Here is an 18042-nt window from a genome sequence, read left to right as displayed (position 1 = left end):
CCTCTCATTCCCCTCTCCTTCTCACCTCTCATTCCCCTCTCCTTCTCACCTCTCATTCCCCTCTCCTTCTCACCTCTCATTCCCCTCTCCTTTGACCTCTCATTCCCTCTCCTTCTCACCTCTCATTCCCCTCTCCTTCCTTCTCACCTCTCATCCCCCCTCTCCTTCTTTATCTTCCTCACTTCCCTCTCCTTCTCACCCCACTCCCTCTCCTTCTCACCTCTCATACCCTCTCATTCTCACCTTTCATCCCCCCTCTCCTTCTCACCTCTCATCCCCCTCTCTTTCTCACCTCCATCCCCCCTCTCCTTCTCCACCTCTCATCCCCCTCTCTTTCTACTCCACCCCCCTCTCCTTCTCACCTCTAATCCCCCCTCTCCTTCCCACCTCTCATCCCCCTCTCCTTCTACCCTCTCACCCCCCTCTCCTTCTCACTTCTCATACCCCCTCTCCTTGACTTCTATCCCCCTCTCCTTCTCACCTCTCATCCCCCTCTCCTCTCACCTCTCATACCCCTCTCATTCTCACCTTTCATCCCCCTCTCCTTCTCACCTCTCATCCCCCTCTCTTTCTACTCCTCTCTCCATCCTCTCATTCTCACCTCTCACCCCCCTCTCCTTCTCACCTCTCACCCCCCTCTCCTTCTACCTCTCATACCCCCTTCCTTCTCACCTCTCATCCCCGTCTCCTTCTCTCCTTCTCACTCCTTCATCCCCTCCTCCGTCTCACCTCTCATACCCCCTCTCCTTCTCCATCCTTCTATCTCCTTCTTCTCACCTCTCACCCCCCTCTCCTTCCACCTCTCATCCCCCTCTCCTTCTCACCTCCATCCCCCTCTCCTTCTCACCTCTCATCCCCCCTTTCTGCAATCTTTTACCTAACCCACGTCCAGTCTCGCTAGTCTCTGTCTCTGTCTCTGTCTTGGAATTTTTGTCCTCTGTCTCTGTCTCTGTCTCTCTCTCTCTCTCTCTCTCTCTCTGTCTCTCTCTCTCTCTCTCTCTCTCTCTCTCTCTCTCTCTCTCCCTCCCTCTCTCTCTCTCCCTCTCTCTCTCTCTCTCTCTCTCTCTCTCTCTCTCTCTCTCTCTCTCTCTCTCTCTCTCTCTCTCCCTCTCTCTCTCTCTCTCTCTCTCTCTCTCTCTGTCTCTCTCTGTCTTCTGGGTTTATGTCGGTCTGGTTTCATCCTCCTCTTTTGACAACCCCCACCCTCTCCACTGTCTCTCCCCTCCCCTGTCTGGCTCCAGGTACAGACACACAGTGAGCCTGGCAGCGCTGGCCATAATGTGTGGCTTCTGTAAGGCTCCTCAGTCCTTGGAGGCCACTAGGGGCTGTGCTGACTGCAGGTCCAACTTCTGCAACGAGTGTTTCAAGCTGACCACCCCTGGGGGGGGCACGCCTTGCCTTGCAGCACGAACACATACTGCCCACCAACAACTTCAGACCCAGGTGTGTGTGTGTGTTTACATAGTATTTGGGGGTGTATGTAGGGGTTAACTATGTTCATGAAATTGTATTTCCCTCTTCTCTTGTATCCATATCTCTATAACTTCTTTACCTGTTTCCTCTACAGTCCCCCTCCTTCACCTGTTTCCTCACAGTACATCTCTCTCTCTCCTTCACCTGTTTCCTCTAGCACCTCTCTCTCTCCTTTACCTGTTTCCTCTACAGTACCTCTCTCTCTCCTTCACCTGTTTCCTCTACAGTACATCTCTCTTCCTTCACTTGTTTCCTCTACACAACCTCCTTCTCCCTCCCTTCACCTGTTTCCTCTACAGTCCCTCTCTCTCTCTCCTTCACCTGTTTCCTCTACAGTACCTTTCTCTCCTTCACCTGTTTCCTCTACAGTCCCTCTCTCTCTCTCTCCTTCACCTGTTTCCTCTACAGCACCCTTTCTCCTTTACCTGTTTCCTCTACTGTACCTCTCTCTCTCTCCTTTACTTGTTTCTTCCACAGTGGGGTCTCCTGTGAGTTTGGCTGGTGACCTCCTTTTCTTCCTCTTCCTCCTGTTATATTCTCCTCTGTCCTCCCTCCCTGCCCACCCCTGTATTGGCACTGACCGTACCTGTCTTCCTCCTCTCCCTCCTTCCTTGCCCCTGCACTCACACCTCTACTGTACCTGTTCTTCCTCTCTCTCCCTGCCTACTCCTGTATCTACACCTCTACTGTACTGGTTTTCTCTCTTCCTCCTCCCTGCCCGTACATCTTACTGTACCTGTCTTCCTCCTCTCCTCCCTGCCCACCCCTCTGTACTACACCTCTCCTGTACCCTGTCTTACTCCTCTCCCCTCCTCTCCTCCTCCCTGCCCACCCCTGTATCTACACCTCTCATCCTACCTGTCTTCCTCTCCCCTCCTCCTCTTCCTGGACTTGTATGCACCTCACCGTACCTGTCTTCCTCCTCTCCCCTCCTCTCCTCCCTGCCCACCCCTGTATCTACACTACTGTACCTGTCTTCCTCCTCTCCCCTCCTCCCTGCCCACCCCTGTATCTACACCTCTACTGTACCTGCTTCCTCCTCTCCCCTCCTCTCCTCCCTCACCCCTGTATCTACACCTCTACTGTACCTGTCTTCCTCCTCTCCCCTCCCTCTCTGCCCACCCCTGTATCTACACCTCTACTGTACCTGTCTTCCTCCTCTCCCTCCTCCCTGCCCACCCCTGTATCCACACCTCTACTGTACCTGTCTTCCTCCTCTCCCCCTCCTCACCCCGTATTCGCACACTGTCATCGTACCTGTCTTCCTCCTCTCCCCTCCTCCCTGCCCACCCCTGTATCCACGCCTCTACTGTACCTGTTTTTCCCTCTCTCTCCCCCTCCTCCCCTCTTGCCCTCTCTCCTCTCTCCTTCTCCCCCCCTCCCCTCCCCTCTTGCCCTCTCTCCTCTCCTTCCTTCTCCATCCACACCCCTCCCTGCCCTCTCCTCCTCCCCCCCCCCCCTCTCCTCTTCCTCCTCCTCTCCCCTATTAGGTCCTAACGTGTCTGGAGCATGAGCACAAGAGGTTGTTGTGGTACTGTCGCTCCTGCCAGAGGCTTCTGTGTCCTGTCTGTAAGCTCCACAGAGTCCACCACGGCCACAAGGTGGCGCCCATCGCACAGGCCTGCCAGGCACTAAGGTATCTATCTATCTATCTATCTATCTGTCTGTCTGTCTGTCTGTCTGTCTGTCTCTGTCTGTCTGTCTGTCTGTCTGTCTGTCTGTCTGTCTGTCTGTCTGTCTGTCAAAACATGAAACTACATGTTTGCTTGCTGATATTGTCATCTGTTCTCGTAACACCTGAGGACAAAATCACCAAGGAGATCAACTACATTCTGGCCAATCAGGACACAGTAAAGGCTCAAGAGAACTTAGCTGGAGAGTGCCATCACACACTTGGAGGTAAACTTTCTCTCCATCCTTTCTGTCTCTCTTTCGTCCAATCCACTACTTTCTTCCCTCTATCCTTCATTTTGGTCTTTTTCTCCCTCTCTCATCTCAGTATAACCATGTCTTTCTTTTCCCTTCCTCTTACCCCTCTCTTCTTCTCCCCTCCCCCACACTCTCTCCCTCTCACTCTCCCTCTACCCTCTCCCTTCTTCCCCCCTCTCTCCCTCTACCCCCTCCATCATCTCTCCCTCCTCTCTCTCCCTCTAACCACATCTCCTTTAACCCCTCTTTAACTCCCTCTTCTAGTTGAACAGTGCGTTGGCGAGGGAGCAGTTGTCCCAGTCTGTGAGGGAGCTGGGGGCGTCTCTAGTGGAGCGACAGGGAGCGTTGACCCTGGCCCTGGAGGGGCCCGGCTGAGGAGGGGGGAGGCCCTGTCGGCCCAGGTGTCTGAGAGGAGGGGTCTGCAGGAGCACCGGCGGTTTAATGGCCTACACACAGGAGCTGCTCAAAGAGACTCGACCAACCCTGCTTCGTACAGGCCGCACGAATCACCCACAGGTACGGGTGGTAGATGCAAGACACACATGCGCGCACACACACCGTGAGTAACAGGTGCAATATCAACACTTAACACTTACCAGCTCACACCCCCCTCTAGAGTATCCCTTCTCCCCGTTTCTATTTTCTCTCTCGTCTTTCTCTCTCTTTTCTCTCTCTGACTCTCTCTTTCTCTCTCTCTCCAGGCTGGTGAAAGCCATAGAGAATCTGCAGTGTTCTCTCTCGGCTGATCCCTCCTTCAGACACTTCCACATGGACGCCTCCAGAGAAATTAAACTCATCAGCAGCATGGGATACATAAGAGGTCCGTCCGTCTGTGTAAGAGGTTAGATCTGAAAGCTAAAAGTCCTACCCCATTCTCTCATCAATATAACCTCCTTTTCTTCTCTGCCCCGCCCCTGCTACAGCCCCATTGGCTCCTGTGATTGACACTCAGCGCACGCTGGCCTTATGACCAGCTGTTCCTGTGCTGGCGACTCCCCCAGCTACCCCGCCCTGCCTGGCACTTCTCCGTGGAGTTCCAGCGGCGAATGGGATTGACAGAGGCAGGCTGGGGAGGAGAGGTCAGGAAGCCGATGCTCCACTGGTGTGGCAACGCCTGGAGGAGGTGGGGGGGACTAATGCTTATTGACAGGCTGGAGATGGACAGTGTGTACGTGTTAAGGGTGAAAGGAAGCAATAAGGCGGGTTTTGGAGAGTACAGCGAAAGAGGTTTACCTGCACACACCACCCGCACCAGGTGAGACATACACACAGACACATCCGTACGCAATTCATGATAGAATTATTGTTGGGGAATTGTTTAACAAAGTCAATACCTCTTTTGTCCGAATTCTTATCCCTTCACCTTCTAATTCCCACATCTTCTCTGCATAACCTACTCCCTCTGTTCTGTAACCCAGCTCCACCCCCCAGCCCTCTCTCTCTCACATCCCTCCACTCCTCTCTCCATCCCTCCATCCTCTCTCCATCCTCTCTCCATCCCTCCATCCTCTCTCCATCCCTCCATCCTCTCTCCATCCTCTCTCCATCCCTCCATCCTCTCTCCATCCCTCCATCCTCTCTCTACCCCCTGGCCCTCTCTCCACTCCCATCCCCTCTCCATCCCTCCATCCTCTCTCCATCCTCTCTCCATCCTCTCCATCCTCTCTCCATCCCTCCATCCTCTCTCCATCCCTCCATCCTCTCTCCATCCCTCCATCCTTCCACCCCCTGGCCCTCTCTCCATCCCCATCTCCTCTCCATCCCTCCATCCTCTCTCCATCCCCCATCCCCTCTCCATCCCTCCTCCATCCTCTCTCCACCCCCTGCCTCCTCCATCCCCCATCCCCTCTCCATCCCTCCATCCTCTCCTCCATCCCCCTCTACCCCCTCCATCCCCCATCCCCTCTCCACTCCCTTCATCCTCTCCACCCCCTGGTCCTCTCTCCATCCCCCATCCCTTCTCTCCATCCCTCCATCCTCTCTCCATCCCCCCATCCCTCTCTCCATCCTCTCTCCATCCCCCATCCTCTCTCCATCCTCTCTCCATCCCCCATCCCTCTCCATCCCTCCATCTCTCTCCACCCCTGTGTGGCTCTTCCTCCATCCCCCCATCCCCTCTCCATCCCTCCATCCTCTCTCCATCCTCTCTCCATCCCTCATCCTCTCTCCATCCCTCCATCCTCTCTTCCACCCCCTGGCCCTCTCATCCCCCATCCCCTCTCCATCCCTCCATCCTCTCTCCATCCCCACCTCTTCCTCCATTCCTTCCACCCCTTCCACCCCACACCCCTCCACTCCTCTCCCTCCATCCCTCCATCCTCTCCACCCCTCTACCTCCACCCCTCTCTCCATCCCTCCATCCTCGTCCATCTGTCCATCCTCTCTCCATCCCTCCATCCTTCTGTCCATCTGTCCATCCTCTCTCCATCCTCTCTCCATCCTCTCTCCACCCCCTGGCCCTCTCTCCATCCCCACTCCTCTCCATCCCTCCATCCTCTCTCCATCCTCTCTCCATCCCCCTCATCCCTCCCTCCCTCCCTCCATCCCCCATCCCCTCCACCCCCTGCTCTCTCCATCCCCATCCCCTCTCCACCTCCATCTCTCTCCCTCCATCCTCTCTCCATCCCTCATCCTCTCTCCATCCCTCTCTCCACCCCTCTCTCCCACCCCCTGCTCTCTCCCTCCATCCCCCATCCCCTCTCTCCATCCCTCCATCCTCTCTCCATCCCCCATCCCTCTCCATCCTCTCTCCATCCCTTCCTCCATCCTTCCACCCCTCCATCCTCTCTCCATCCCTCCATCCTCTCTCATCTCTTCCACCCCTCCATCCTCTCTCCATCCCTCCATCCTCTGTCCATCTGTCCATCCTCTCTCCATCCCTCCATCCTCTGTCCATCTGTCCATCCTCTCTCCATCCTCTCTCCATCCCTCTCACCCCCTGGCCCTCTCTCCATCCCCCATCTCCTTCCACCTCCACCTCCTCTCTATCTTTCTATCCCCCATCCCTCTCTCGCTCCATCCCCCTCATCCTCTCTCCACCCCCTGGCCCTCTCTCCATCCCCCATCCCCTCTCCATCCCCTCACTTCCTCTCCCTCCATCCCTCCATCCCTCCTCCCACCCCCTTCCACCCCCTCCATCCTCTCTCCATCTCCATCCTCTGTCCATCTGTCCATCCTCTCTCCACTCCTTCCATCCTCTCTCCACCCCTCCATCCTCCATCCCTCCATCCTCTGTCCATCTGTCCATCCCTTCCACCTCTCTCTATCTGTCCATTCCTCTCTCCATCCCCAATCCTCTCTCCATCCACCTCTCTCCATCCACCTCCCTCCATCCCCCATCCTCTCTCCATCCTCTCTCCATCCATCCATCCTCTCTCCATCCCCCATCCCTCTCTCCATCTTCTCTCCATCCCTCCGTCCTCTCTCCATCCCTCCATCCTCTCTCATTCTTTCTCTCCGTCCTCTCTCCATCCCTCCATCCTCTCTCCATCCCTCCATCCTCTCTCCATCCCTCCATCCCTTTATTCCCTATCCTTTCTTCCTCTCTTTCACCTTGCTAACCCTCTGTACTCAGAAGAATCATACCATCCCACTCTCTGTCCTCCTACCTCTCTCTCTCTCATCCACATCTCTCCCTCTCTCTGTCCTTCTCCTACCTCTCTCTCTCTCTCTCTTTATTCACATCTCTCCCTCTCTCCGTCCACCTTCTCCTACCTCTCTCTCTTTATCGACATTCTCCTCTCCTTCTGCCCTTGTCTCTCTATCTCTCTTTATCAACACTCTCTCTCTGTCCTTCTCCTACCTCTCTCTCTCTCTCTTTATCAACATCTCTCCCTCTCTGTCCTTCTACCTCTCTCTCTTCATTCAGATCTCCCTCCTCTGTCCTTCTCCTACCTCTCTCTCTCTCATCAACATCTCTCACTCTCTGTCCTTCTCCTACCTCTCTCTCTCTCTCTTCATCAACATCTCTCCCTCTGTCCTTCTCCTACCTCTCTCTCTCTTCTTTATCGACATCTCTCCTCTCTCTCTGTCCTTCTCCTACCTCTCTCTCTCTCTCTTCATCAACACCTCTCCCTCTCTGTCCTTCTCCTACCTCTCTCTCTCTCTTCATCAACACCTCTCCCTCTCTGTCCTTCTCACCCTCTCTCTCCTTCCATCAACATCTCTCCCTCGCTGTCCTTCTCCTACCTCGCTCTCTCTCCCTCCACTTACATCTCGCACTCTCTGTCCTTCTGACCTCTCTCTCTCCTCTTTATCGACATCTCTCACTCTGTCCTTCTCCTACCTCTCTCTATCAACATCTCTCTCTCTCTCTTATTCAAAACATCCTCCTCACTCTGTCCTTCTCTTACCTCTTTCTCTCTCTTTATCGACATCTCTCACTCTCTGTCCTTCTCCTACCTCTCTCTCTCTCTCTCTCACATCTCTCCCTCTGTCCTTCTCCTACCTCTCTCTCTCTCTCTTACTCACACTTCCTCCCTCTCTCCGTCCTTCTCCTACCTCTCTCTCTCTCTTCATCAACATCTCTCACTCTCTGTCCTTCTCCTACCTCTCTCTCTCTTCATCATATTTCTCCCTCTGTCCTTCTCCTACCTCTCTCTATCAACATCTCTCCTCTCTGTCCTTCTCCTACCTCTCTCTCTCTTTATTCACATTTCTCCCTCTCTGTCCTTCCTACCTCTCTCTCTCTCTTCATCAACATCTCTCACTCTCTGTCCTCTCCTACCTCTCTCTCTCTTCATGCATCCTCCCTCTGTTCTTCTCCTACCTCTCTCTCTCTCTCTCTTCATCAACACCTCTCCCTCTCTGTCCTTCTCCTCACCCTTCTCCCTCATCAACATCTCCCTTTCTTCCTTTCCCTTCTCCTGACCTCTCTCTCTCTCTCTCTCTTTATCAACATCTCTCCTTCCCTCTCTTGTCCTTCTCCTACCTCTCTCTCTCTCTCTCTCTCTCTCTCTCTCACCCACACTCACTCTCTGTCCTTCTCCTACCTCTCTCTCTCTTCTTCATCAACATCTCTCCCTCTGTCCTTCTCCTACCCCTCTCTCTTCATCACATCTTCTCCCTCTCTGTGCTGGTTCCTACCTTCTTATCAATATTTCTCCCTTCTGCTCCTTTATACTCTCTCTTCATCAACATCTCCTGCTTTGTCCCTCACATGTTCATACTGTATAAACACTCCCCCAAATCCTCCTGTGTTATTAAGTGTTCATGTGGCTCACTAAAGGAGATTCGTTTATTAATTTCTCAAAACCTGATCAGTGATCAGCAGTCATACCTATATTGGGCTAGGTTCTTCTCCTCCTTCAGAATGCCTCTCTCATTCCTGCTCTCTCCTCGTTCCCTCTCTTTCCTGGTGCTATCCATTCCTCCCAATGCATCAGTCTCCCTGGCATATGTAACAGGTTCTTTGCTCCTCTGCTCCTCTCCCTGATGCTATATCAAACCCTTCCCCTCCCTCCCCCTCTCCCCTCCCTCTCCTCCTTCTCTCTTCTCCCTCCACCTCTCCTCCTCCTCCTCTCCTCCCCCTCTCCCCCCTTCTCTTCCTCTTCCCACCTCTCCTCTATACCTCCGTCTCCCTCCTCCTCCTCTCACCGTCCCTCCCTTTCCTCGCCCTCTCCTCTCCCTCCCCCTCTCCCTCTCCCTCTCCCTCCCCCTCTCCCTCCTCCTTCCCTGCCTTCCTTCCCTCCTCCTCCCTCTCTCCCTCTACTTCTCCTTCCCCCTCCTCCCCCTTTCCCTCTCCCTCCTCCTCCCACTCTCCTCCTCCTCTCCCTCTCCTCCCCCTCCCCCTCCCCTCCCCCTCTCCCCTTCCTCCTTCCTCCTCCTCCTTTCCCCTGCCCTTCCCCTCCCCCCCTCCCCCTTATCTCCCTCTTCTCCTCCTCCCCTTTCCCTCTCCTCCTCCTCCCCCTCTTCTCCCCTCTCCCCCACCTCTCCCTCTCCTCCTCCTCCTCCCCCTCTCACTCCTCCTTTCCCCTCCTCCCCCTCTCCCCTCCCTTCTCCTCTCCCTCCTTCCCTTCTCCCTCCTCCCCCTCTCCCTCTCCTCCTCCCCCTCTCCCTCACCTCCTCCCCCTCTCCCCTCCCCCCTCTCCCTCTCTTCCTCTCCCTCTCCTCCTCTCCTCCTCGCTCTCCCCTCCCTCCTCTCCTCCTCCTCTCCCCCTCCTCCCCCCTCTCCCTCTCCCCCCTCCTCCCTCTCTCCCCTTCTCCCTCCTCCCCCTCTCCCTCTCCTCCTCCCCCTCTCCCTCACCTCCTCCCCTCTCCCTCCTCCCCTTTCCCCTCCTCCTCTCCTCCTCTCCTCTCCTCCTCCCCCTCTCCCACCTCCGTCAGTGTTGTGTTTCTGGACTCTCGCTGGGGTTTGCATGCTGACCGACTGGCTCGGGCTTACAGACGTATGCCCGCAGCTGTCTTGCCTCTCCCTTCTGCAGGCCGCTGACCGCTCCCTCCACTCCTCCTGTTCACCCTACCTGGCCATTTTCTCATAGGCGACCTGCTATCACCCAGGAAGGCACTACTGGGCATGCTCGGTGGAGCCCGGCTCCTACCTGGTAAAGGTGAGAAATATAGGATTCTGTGTGTGTGTGTGTGTGTGTGTATGTGTGTGTGCATACGTGTGTGGGTGTGTGTAACTTACTCAATCTAATTTGTCATCTTTCTGTGTTCCTCAGGTGGGAGTTGGACAGGAGGCCAAGCTCCAGGAGTGGTTCCACCTTCCCCGAGGACATGGCCAGCCCCCGGTGAGACAGGAGAGAGGGAGGTAGAGGGAGGGAGGGAGGGAGAGGGAGGTAGAGGGAGAGATGGAGAGAGAGGGGGGACAGAGGGAGGTAGAGGGAGGGATGGGAGAGGGGGACAGAGGGAGGTAGAGGGAGGGATGGAGAGGGAGGGGGGCAGAGGGAGGTAGAGGGAGGGATGGAGAGGGAGGGGGGGAACAGAAGGGGAGGTAGAGGGAGGGCTGGAGAGGGAGGTAGAGGGACTGATGGAGAGGGAGGGGACAGATAGAGGTAGAGGTAGGGGGGCCAGAGGGAGGTAGAGGTACGGATGGAGAGGGAGGGCGGACAGAGGGAGGTAGAGGTAGGGATGGAGAGGGAAGGAGAGGGAAGGGGGACAGATAGAGGTAGGGGGGACAGGTAGAGGTAGGGGGACAGAGGGAGTTAGAGGTAGGGGGACAGAGGAAGGTAGAGGTAGGGGGGACAGAGGGAGGTAGAGGTAGGGGGACAGAGGGAGGTAGAGGTAGGGGGGACAGAGGGAGGTAGAGGTAGGGGGACAGAGGGAGGTAGAGGTAGGGGGACAGAGGGAGTTAGAGGTAGGGGGACAGAGGGAGGTAGAGTGTAGGGGGACAGAGGGAGGTAGAGGTAGGGGGGACAAAGGGAGGTAGAGGTAGGGGGGACAGAGGGAGGTAGAGGTAGGGGGGACAGAGGGAGGTAGAGGTAGGGGGACAGAGGGAGTTAGAGGTAGGGGGACAGAGGGGAGTAGAGGTAGGGGGGACAGAGGGAGGTAGAGGTAGGGGGACAGAGGAAGGTAAAGGTAGGGGGACAGAGGGAGGTAGAGGTAGGGGACAGAGGGAGGTAGAGTAGGGGGACAGAGGGAGGTAGAGGTAGGGGGACAGAGGGAGGTAGAGGTAGGGGGACAGAGGGAGGTAGAGGTAGGGGGGACAGAGGGAGGTAGAGGTAGGGGACAGAGGAAGGTAAAGGTAGGGGGACAGAGGGAGGTAGAGGTAAGGGGACAGAGGGAGTTAGAGGTAGGGGGACAGAGGGAGGTAGAGGTAGGGGGACAGAGGGAGGTAGAGGTAGGGGGACAGAGGGAGGTAGAGGTAGGGGGACAGAGGGAGGTAGAGGTAGGGGGACAGAGGGAGGTAGAGGATGGACAGGGAAGGGGGACAGATGGAGGGGGGACAGAGGAAGGTAGAGGTAGGGGGGACAGAGGGAAGTAGAGGTAGGGGGACAGAGGGAGGTAGAGGTAGGGGGACAGAGGGAGGTAGAGGTAGGGGGACAGAGGGAGGTAGAGATAGGGGGACAGATGGAGGTAGGTAGAGGTAGGGGGACAGAGGGAGGTAAAGGTAGGAGGACAGAGGGAGGTAGAGGTAGGGGGGACAGAGGGAGGTAGAGGTAGGGGGACAGAGGAAGGTAAAGGTAGGGGGACAGAGGGAGGTAGAGGTAGGGGGACAGAGGGAGGTAGAGGTAGGGGGACAGAGGAAGGTAAAGGTAGGGGGACAGAGGAAGGTAAAGGTAGGGGGGACAGAGGGAGGTAGAGGTAGGGGGACAGAGGGAGGTAGAGGTAGGGGGGACAGAGGGAAGTAGAGGTAGGGGGACAGAGGGAGGTAGAGGTAGGGGGACAGAGGGAGGTAGAGGTAGGGGGACAGAGGGAGGTAGAGGTAGGGGGACAGAGGGAGGTAGAGGTAGGGGGACAGAGGGAGGTAGAGGTAGGGGGACAGAGGGAGGTAGAGGTAGGGGGACAGAGGGAGGTAGAGGTAGGGGGACAGAGGTAGGTAGAGGTAGGGGGACGGAGGTAGGTAGAGGTAGGGGGACAGAGGGTGGTAGAGGTAGGGGGACAGATGGAGGTAGGTAGAGTTAGGGGGACAGATGGAGGTAGGTAGAGGTAGGGGGACAGATGGAGGTAGGTAGAGGTAGGGGGACAGAGGGAGGTAGAGGTAGGGGGACAGAGGTAGGGGGACAGAGGGAGGTAGAGGTAGGGGGACAGAGTGAGTTAGAGGTAGGGGGACAGAGGGAGGTAGAGGTAGGGGGACAGAGGGAGGTAGAGGTAGGGGGACAGAGGAAGGTAGAGGTAGGGGGACAGAGGGAGGTAGAGGTAGGGATGGACAGAGGGAGGTAGAGGTAGGGGGACAGAGGGAGGTAGAGGTAGGGGGACAGAGGGAGGTAGAGGTAGGGGGACAGAGTGACTTAGAGGTAGGGGGACAGAGGGAGGTAGAGGTAGGGGGACAGAGGGAGGTAGAGGTAGGGGGACAGAGGAAGGTAGAGGTAGGGGGACAGAGGGAGGTAAAGGTAGGGGGGACAGAGGGAGGTAGAGGTAGGGGGACAGAGGAAGGTAAAGGTAGGGGGACAGAGGGAGGTAGAGGTAGGGGGACAGAGGGAGGTAGGTAGAGATAGGGGGACAGAGGGAGGTAGAGTAGGGGGACAGAGGGAGGTAGAGATAGGGGGACAGATGGAGGTAGGTAGAGGTAGGGGGACAGAGGGAGGTAAAGGTAGGGGGACAGAGGGAGGTAGAGGTAGGGGGGACAGAGGGAGGTAGAGGTAGGGGGACAGAGGAAGGTAAAGGTAGGGGGACAGAGGGAGGTAGAGGTAGGGGGGACAGAGGGAGGTAGAGGTAGGGGGACAGAGGGAGGTAGAGGTAGGGGGACAGAGGGAGGTAGAGGTAGGGGGACAGAGGGAGGTAGAGGTAGGGGGACAGAGGTAGGTAGAGGTAGGGGGACAGAGGTAGGTAGAGGTAGGGGGACAGAGGGTGGTAGAGGTAGGGGGACAGATGGAGGTAGGTAGAGTTAGGGGGACAGATGGAGGTAGGTAGAGGTAGGGGGACAGATGGAGGTAGGTAGAGGTAGGGGGACAGAGGGAGGTAGAGGTAGGGGGACAGAGGGAGGTAGAGGTAGGGGGACAGAGTGAGTTAGAGGTAGGGGGACAGAGGGAGGTAGAGGTAGGGGGACAGAGGGAGGTAGAGGTAGGGGGACAGAGGAAGGTAGAGGTAGGGGGACAGAGGGAGGTAGAGGTAGGGATGGACAGAGGGAGGTAGAGGTAGGGGGACAGAGGGAGGTAGAGGTAGGGGGACAGAGGGAGGTAGAGGTAGGGGGACAGAGTGAGTTAGAGGTAGGGGGACAGAGGGAGGTAGAGGTAGGGGGACAGAGGGAGGTAGAGGTAGGGGGACAGAGGAAGGTAGAGGTAGGGGGACAGAGGGAGGTAAAGGTAGGGATGGACAGAGGGAGGTAGAGGTAGGGGGACAGAGGGAGGTAGAGGTAGGGGGACAGAGGGAGGTAGAGGTAGGGGGAGAGAGGGAGGTAGAGTTAGGGGGACGGAGGGAGGTAGAGGTAGGGATGGAGAAGGAGGGTGGACAGAGGGAGGTAGAGGTAGGGATGGAGAGGGAAGGGGGACAGATAGAGGTAGAGGTAGGGGGGACAGAGGGAAATAGAGGTAGGAGGGACAGATAGAGGTAGAGGTAGGGATGGAGAGGGTGTGGAGACAGGGAGGTAGGGGGACAGATTGAGGTAGGTAGAGGTAGGGGGACAGAGGGAGGTAGAGTAGGGGGACAGAGGGAGGTAGAGGTAGGGGGACGGAGGGAGGGAGGTAAAGGTAGGGATGGAGAAGGAGGGTGGTCAGAGGGAGGTAGAGGTAGGGGGACAGATGGAGGTAGGTAGAGGTAGGGGGACAGATGGAGGTAGGTAGAGGTAGGGGGACAGAGGTAGGTTGGACAGAGGGGGGTAGAGGTAGGGGGACAGAGGTAGGTAGGTAGAGGTAGGGGGACAGATGGAGGTAGGTAGAGGTAGGGGGACAGAGGTAGGTTGGACAGAGGGAGGTAGAGGTAGGGGTACAGAGGTAGGGGGGCAGAGTCCGTCCCCCTACCTCTACCTCCCTCTGTCCAACCTACCTCTGTAGAGGTAGGGGTGACAGAGGTAGGGGGACAGAGGGAGGTAGAGGTATGGGGTAGTAAAGAAGTGGTTCCAATGACACTAAAACTAACCAAGTAAACTCAGTCTCCCCCGTCCTCCCTCTTCCTCACTCCCCGGTCACCCTTCTCTCTTCCCCTTCCCCCCTCCTCTCTCTCCCCCTCCCCTCTCTCTCCCCGACCCCTTCCCTCTCTCTTCCCGTTCCCCCCTCCTCTCTCTCCCCCTCCCCTCTCTCCCCGACCCCTTCCCTCTCTCCAGCTATGACCCAGACAGTGGCCATGACAGTGGGGCTGAGGATTCCCCAGACTCCTCCCCTCCCTTCTGCTTCCTCACCATGGGCATGGGCAAGGTCCTCTTACCCCAGGGGGCAGCAAACTTACACCACAGTACCCATAGTACCCATGGGAACAACCATGGTCCTCCTACTGCCCCCCTGCCCCCGCGCCTGGGGGTTTGTCTGGACTTCGAAAAGGGACGGGTCACGTTCTACGACGCCCACTCGCTGCGCACCCTGTGGGAGGGGCATGTGGATTGCTCTGCCCCTGTGTGCCCGGCCTTTTGTTTCATTGGTGGAGGGGCACTGCAGCTGCAGGAGCTGGTGGCCAATCGGAGCACAGAGGAGCCACTGCACAGAAGGGTCACCATCCAATCACGCGCCACCAATTTAGGTAACTGAAGAAGTATGGAGTGGAATGATGTGGAAAGACCCTTCATCAACTTGATGTTTACTTGTTTATGTTTAGGTTTCATTTGTAATGTCTGCAACTGTTGATGATGTACATTATGCAGAATAGAAGAATGTCAATGTCCCGGAATCCAGGGGATTATAAAGCGTTCTGCAGGTTACATCAGGATACGTGTATTCTGTGATTCCAACTGTTGCTGTGTTGCATCTGAAAAGGACTCATGAGTGGGACGTTAACTGTTAAATGACTCATGAGTGGGATGTTAACTGTTAAATGACTCATGAGTGGGACGTTTATTGTTAAATGACTCATGAGTGGACGTTTTCTGTTATAGAACTCATGAGTGGGATGTTAACTGTTAAATGACTCATGAGTGGGATGTTAACTGTTAAATGACTCATGAGTGGGATGTTAACTGGTAAATGACTCATGAGTGGAACGTTAACTGGTAAATGACTCATGAGTGGGATGTTAACTGTTAAATGACTCATGAGTGGGATGTTAACTGTTAAATGACTCATGAGTGGGACGTTTATTGTTAAATGACTCATGAGTGGACGTTTTCTGTTATAGAACTCATGAGTGGGACGTTAACTGTTAAATGACTCATGAGTGGGATGTTAACTGTTAAATGACTGATGAGTGGGACGTTTATTGTTAAATGACTCATGAGTGGGACGTTTATTGTTAAATGACTCATGAGTGGGACGTTAAATGACTCATGAGTGGGACGTTAACTGTTAAATGACTCATGAGTGGGATGTTAAATGACTCATGAGTGGGATGTTAAATGACTCATGAGTGGGACGTTAACTGTTAAATGACTCATGAGTGGGATGTTAAATGACTCATGAGTGGGATGTTAACTGTTAAATGACTCATGAGTGGGATGTTAACTGTTAAATGACTCATGAGTGGGATGGTAACTGTTAAATGACTCATGAGTGGGATGTTAACTGTTAAATGACTCATGAGTGGGATGTTAAATGACTCATGAGTGGGACGTTAACTGTTAAATGACTCATGAGTGGGATGTTAACTGTTAAATGACTCATGAGTGGGATGTTAAATGACTCATGAGTGGGACGTTAACTGTTAAATGACTCATGAATGGGATGTTAACTGTTAAATGACTCATGAGTGGGATGTTAACTGTTAAATGACTCATGAGTGGGATGTTAAATGACTCATGAGTGGGACGTTAACTGTTAAATGACTCATGAATGGGACGTTAACTGTTAAATGACTCATGAGTGGGATGTTAACTGTTAAATGACTGATGAGTGGGACGTTTATTGTTAAATGACTCATGAGTGGGACGTTTATTGTTAAATGACTCATGAGTGGGACGTTAAATGACTCATGAGTGGGACGTTAACTGTTAAATGACTCATGAGTGGGATGTTAAATGACTCATGAGTGGGATGTTAAATGACTCATGAGTGGGACGTTAACTGTTAAATGACTCATGAGTGGGATGTTAAATGACTCATGAGTGGGATGTTAACTGTTAAATGACTCATGAATGGGATGTTAACTGTTAAATTACTCATGAGTGGGATGTTAACTGTTAAATGACTCATGAGTGGGATGTTAACTGTTAAATGACTCATGAGTGGGATGTTAACTGTTAAATGACTCATGAGTGGGATGTTAAATGACTCATGAGTGGGACGTTAACTGTTAAATGACTCATGAATGGGATGTTAACTGTTAAATGACTGATGAGTGGGACGTTTATTGTTAAATGACTCATGAGTGGGACGTTTATTGTTAAATGACTCATGAGTGGGACGTTAACTGTTAAATGACTCATGAGTGCGACGTTAACTGGTAAATGACTCATGGGTGGGATGTTAACTGGTAAATGACTCATGGGTGGGATGTTAACTGGTAAATGACTCATGGGTGGGATGTTAACTGGTAAATGACTCATGAGTGCGATGTTAACTGGTAAATGACTCATGGGTGGGATGTTAACTGGTAAATGACTCATGGGTGGGATGTTAACTGGTAAATGACTCATGGGTGGGATGTTAACTGGTAAATGACTCATGGGTGGGATGTTAACTGGTAAATGACTCATGGGTGGGATGTTAACTGGTAATTGACTCATGAGTGCGATGTTAACTGGTAAATGACTCATGGGTGGGATGTTAACTGGTAAATGACTCATGAGTGGACGTTAACTGGTAAATGACTCATGAGTGGACGTTATCTGTTAGAGCTCATGCTACCTGCACTTCACATAGATCTTATTGTTTGAAACCAAACCAAAATGCTCACATTGTGGAAGATTCTCTCATAAGCTTCAAACATGTATTACAAATCAAGAGGGTATAAATATCTATTCTATATTTTCAGACAAAATAGAGATGAATGGGATTTACACATTATGGATAGAAAGGATTTTGCGTAAATCATGCGTTGATGTCAATGGGAAGATTTAGGATGTGTGTGTGTTCACCTGAATTAAAATTATAATACTTATTTTATCATTCTCATCTGAGCTGGCTGAATATTTATACTGTTTTATAGCTTTTTATTCATAGCTTTTATGATTATTATGACTGGCAATAATACATTTTTACTCAACAGATTATTACTAAAAAGATAGATCTTACAGGGTCGAGGCTCAGACTGTCAGTATTCATACAGTATATTGAGTGTGTGTGTGTGTGTGAGAGAGTGTGTATTTCTACTTGAATGCATGTGTTTACGTGTGTGTGTGAGAGAGAGTGAGAGACAAAGAGAGAGGGAGATATATATACACAGTACGTGTCAAAAGTGTATTTTTACTATTTTCTACACTGTAGAATAATAGTGAAGACATGAAAACTATGAAATAACACATTTGGAATCATGTAGTAACCAAAGTGTAACCAAAGTGTTAAACAAATATATTTGTGGAGGCCAGGTCATCTGATGCAGCAGTCCATCAGTCTTGATCAAATAGCCCTTTCACAGTCTGGAGGTGTGTTGAGTTATTGTCCTGTTAAAAAACAAATGATAGTCCCACTAAACCAGATGGGGTGGTGTATCGCTGCAGAATGCTGTGGTAGCCATGCTGGTTAAGTGTGCCTTGAATTCTAAATAAATCACAGACAGTGTCACCAGCAAAGCACACCCACACCATCACTCCTCCTCTTCCATGCTTCACGGTGGGACCAACACATGCAGAGATCATCCGTTTATCAACACTGCTTCTCACAAAGACACTGCAGTTGGAACCAAAAATCTCAAATTTTGACTCATCAGACCAAAGGACAGATTTCCACCAGTCTAATGTCCATTGCTCGTGTTTCTTGGCCCAAGCAAGTCTCTTCTTATTATTGGTGTCCTTTAGTAGTG

General features: G+C 53.3%; 1 protein-coding gene across 1 annotated transcript in view; it reads left to right on the top strand.

The window, feature by feature from the left end:
* Positions 1-17191, top strand: part of LOC110520794 (tripartite motif-containing protein 46) — a 28887-nt gene extending 11696 nt beyond the window's left edge. Inside the window, exons 4-11 of the mRNA XM_090230560.1 lie at positions 1242-1443; positions 2964-3101; positions 3276-3372; positions 3667-3892; positions 4104-4236; positions 4404-4657; positions 10065-10133; positions 14264-17191. Coding sequence (XP_090086686.1) covers positions 1242-1443; positions 2964-3101; positions 3276-3372; positions 3667-3892; positions 4104-4236; positions 4404-4657; positions 10065-10133; positions 14264-14681 — 1537 coding nt within the window. The 3' untranslated portion in view covers positions 14682-17191. The remainder of the gene's footprint in view (positions 1-1241; positions 1444-2963; positions 3102-3275; positions 3373-3666; positions 3893-4103; positions 4237-4403; positions 4658-10064; positions 10134-14263) is intronic.
* Positions 17192-18042: the final 851 nt, after the last annotated feature.

The sequence above is a fragment of the Oncorhynchus mykiss genome, chromosome 3 (genome assembly GCF_057628025.1).
Source record: "Oncorhynchus mykiss isolate SJ-2025 chromosome 3, ASM5762802v1, whole genome shotgun sequence".
NCBI classification, from domain to species: domain Eukaryota; kingdom Metazoa; phylum Chordata; class Actinopteri; order Salmoniformes; family Salmonidae; genus Oncorhynchus; species Oncorhynchus mykiss.
Note: the sequence above shows the minus strand (reverse complement) of the source record. Positions and strands in the feature narration are given on the sequence as shown.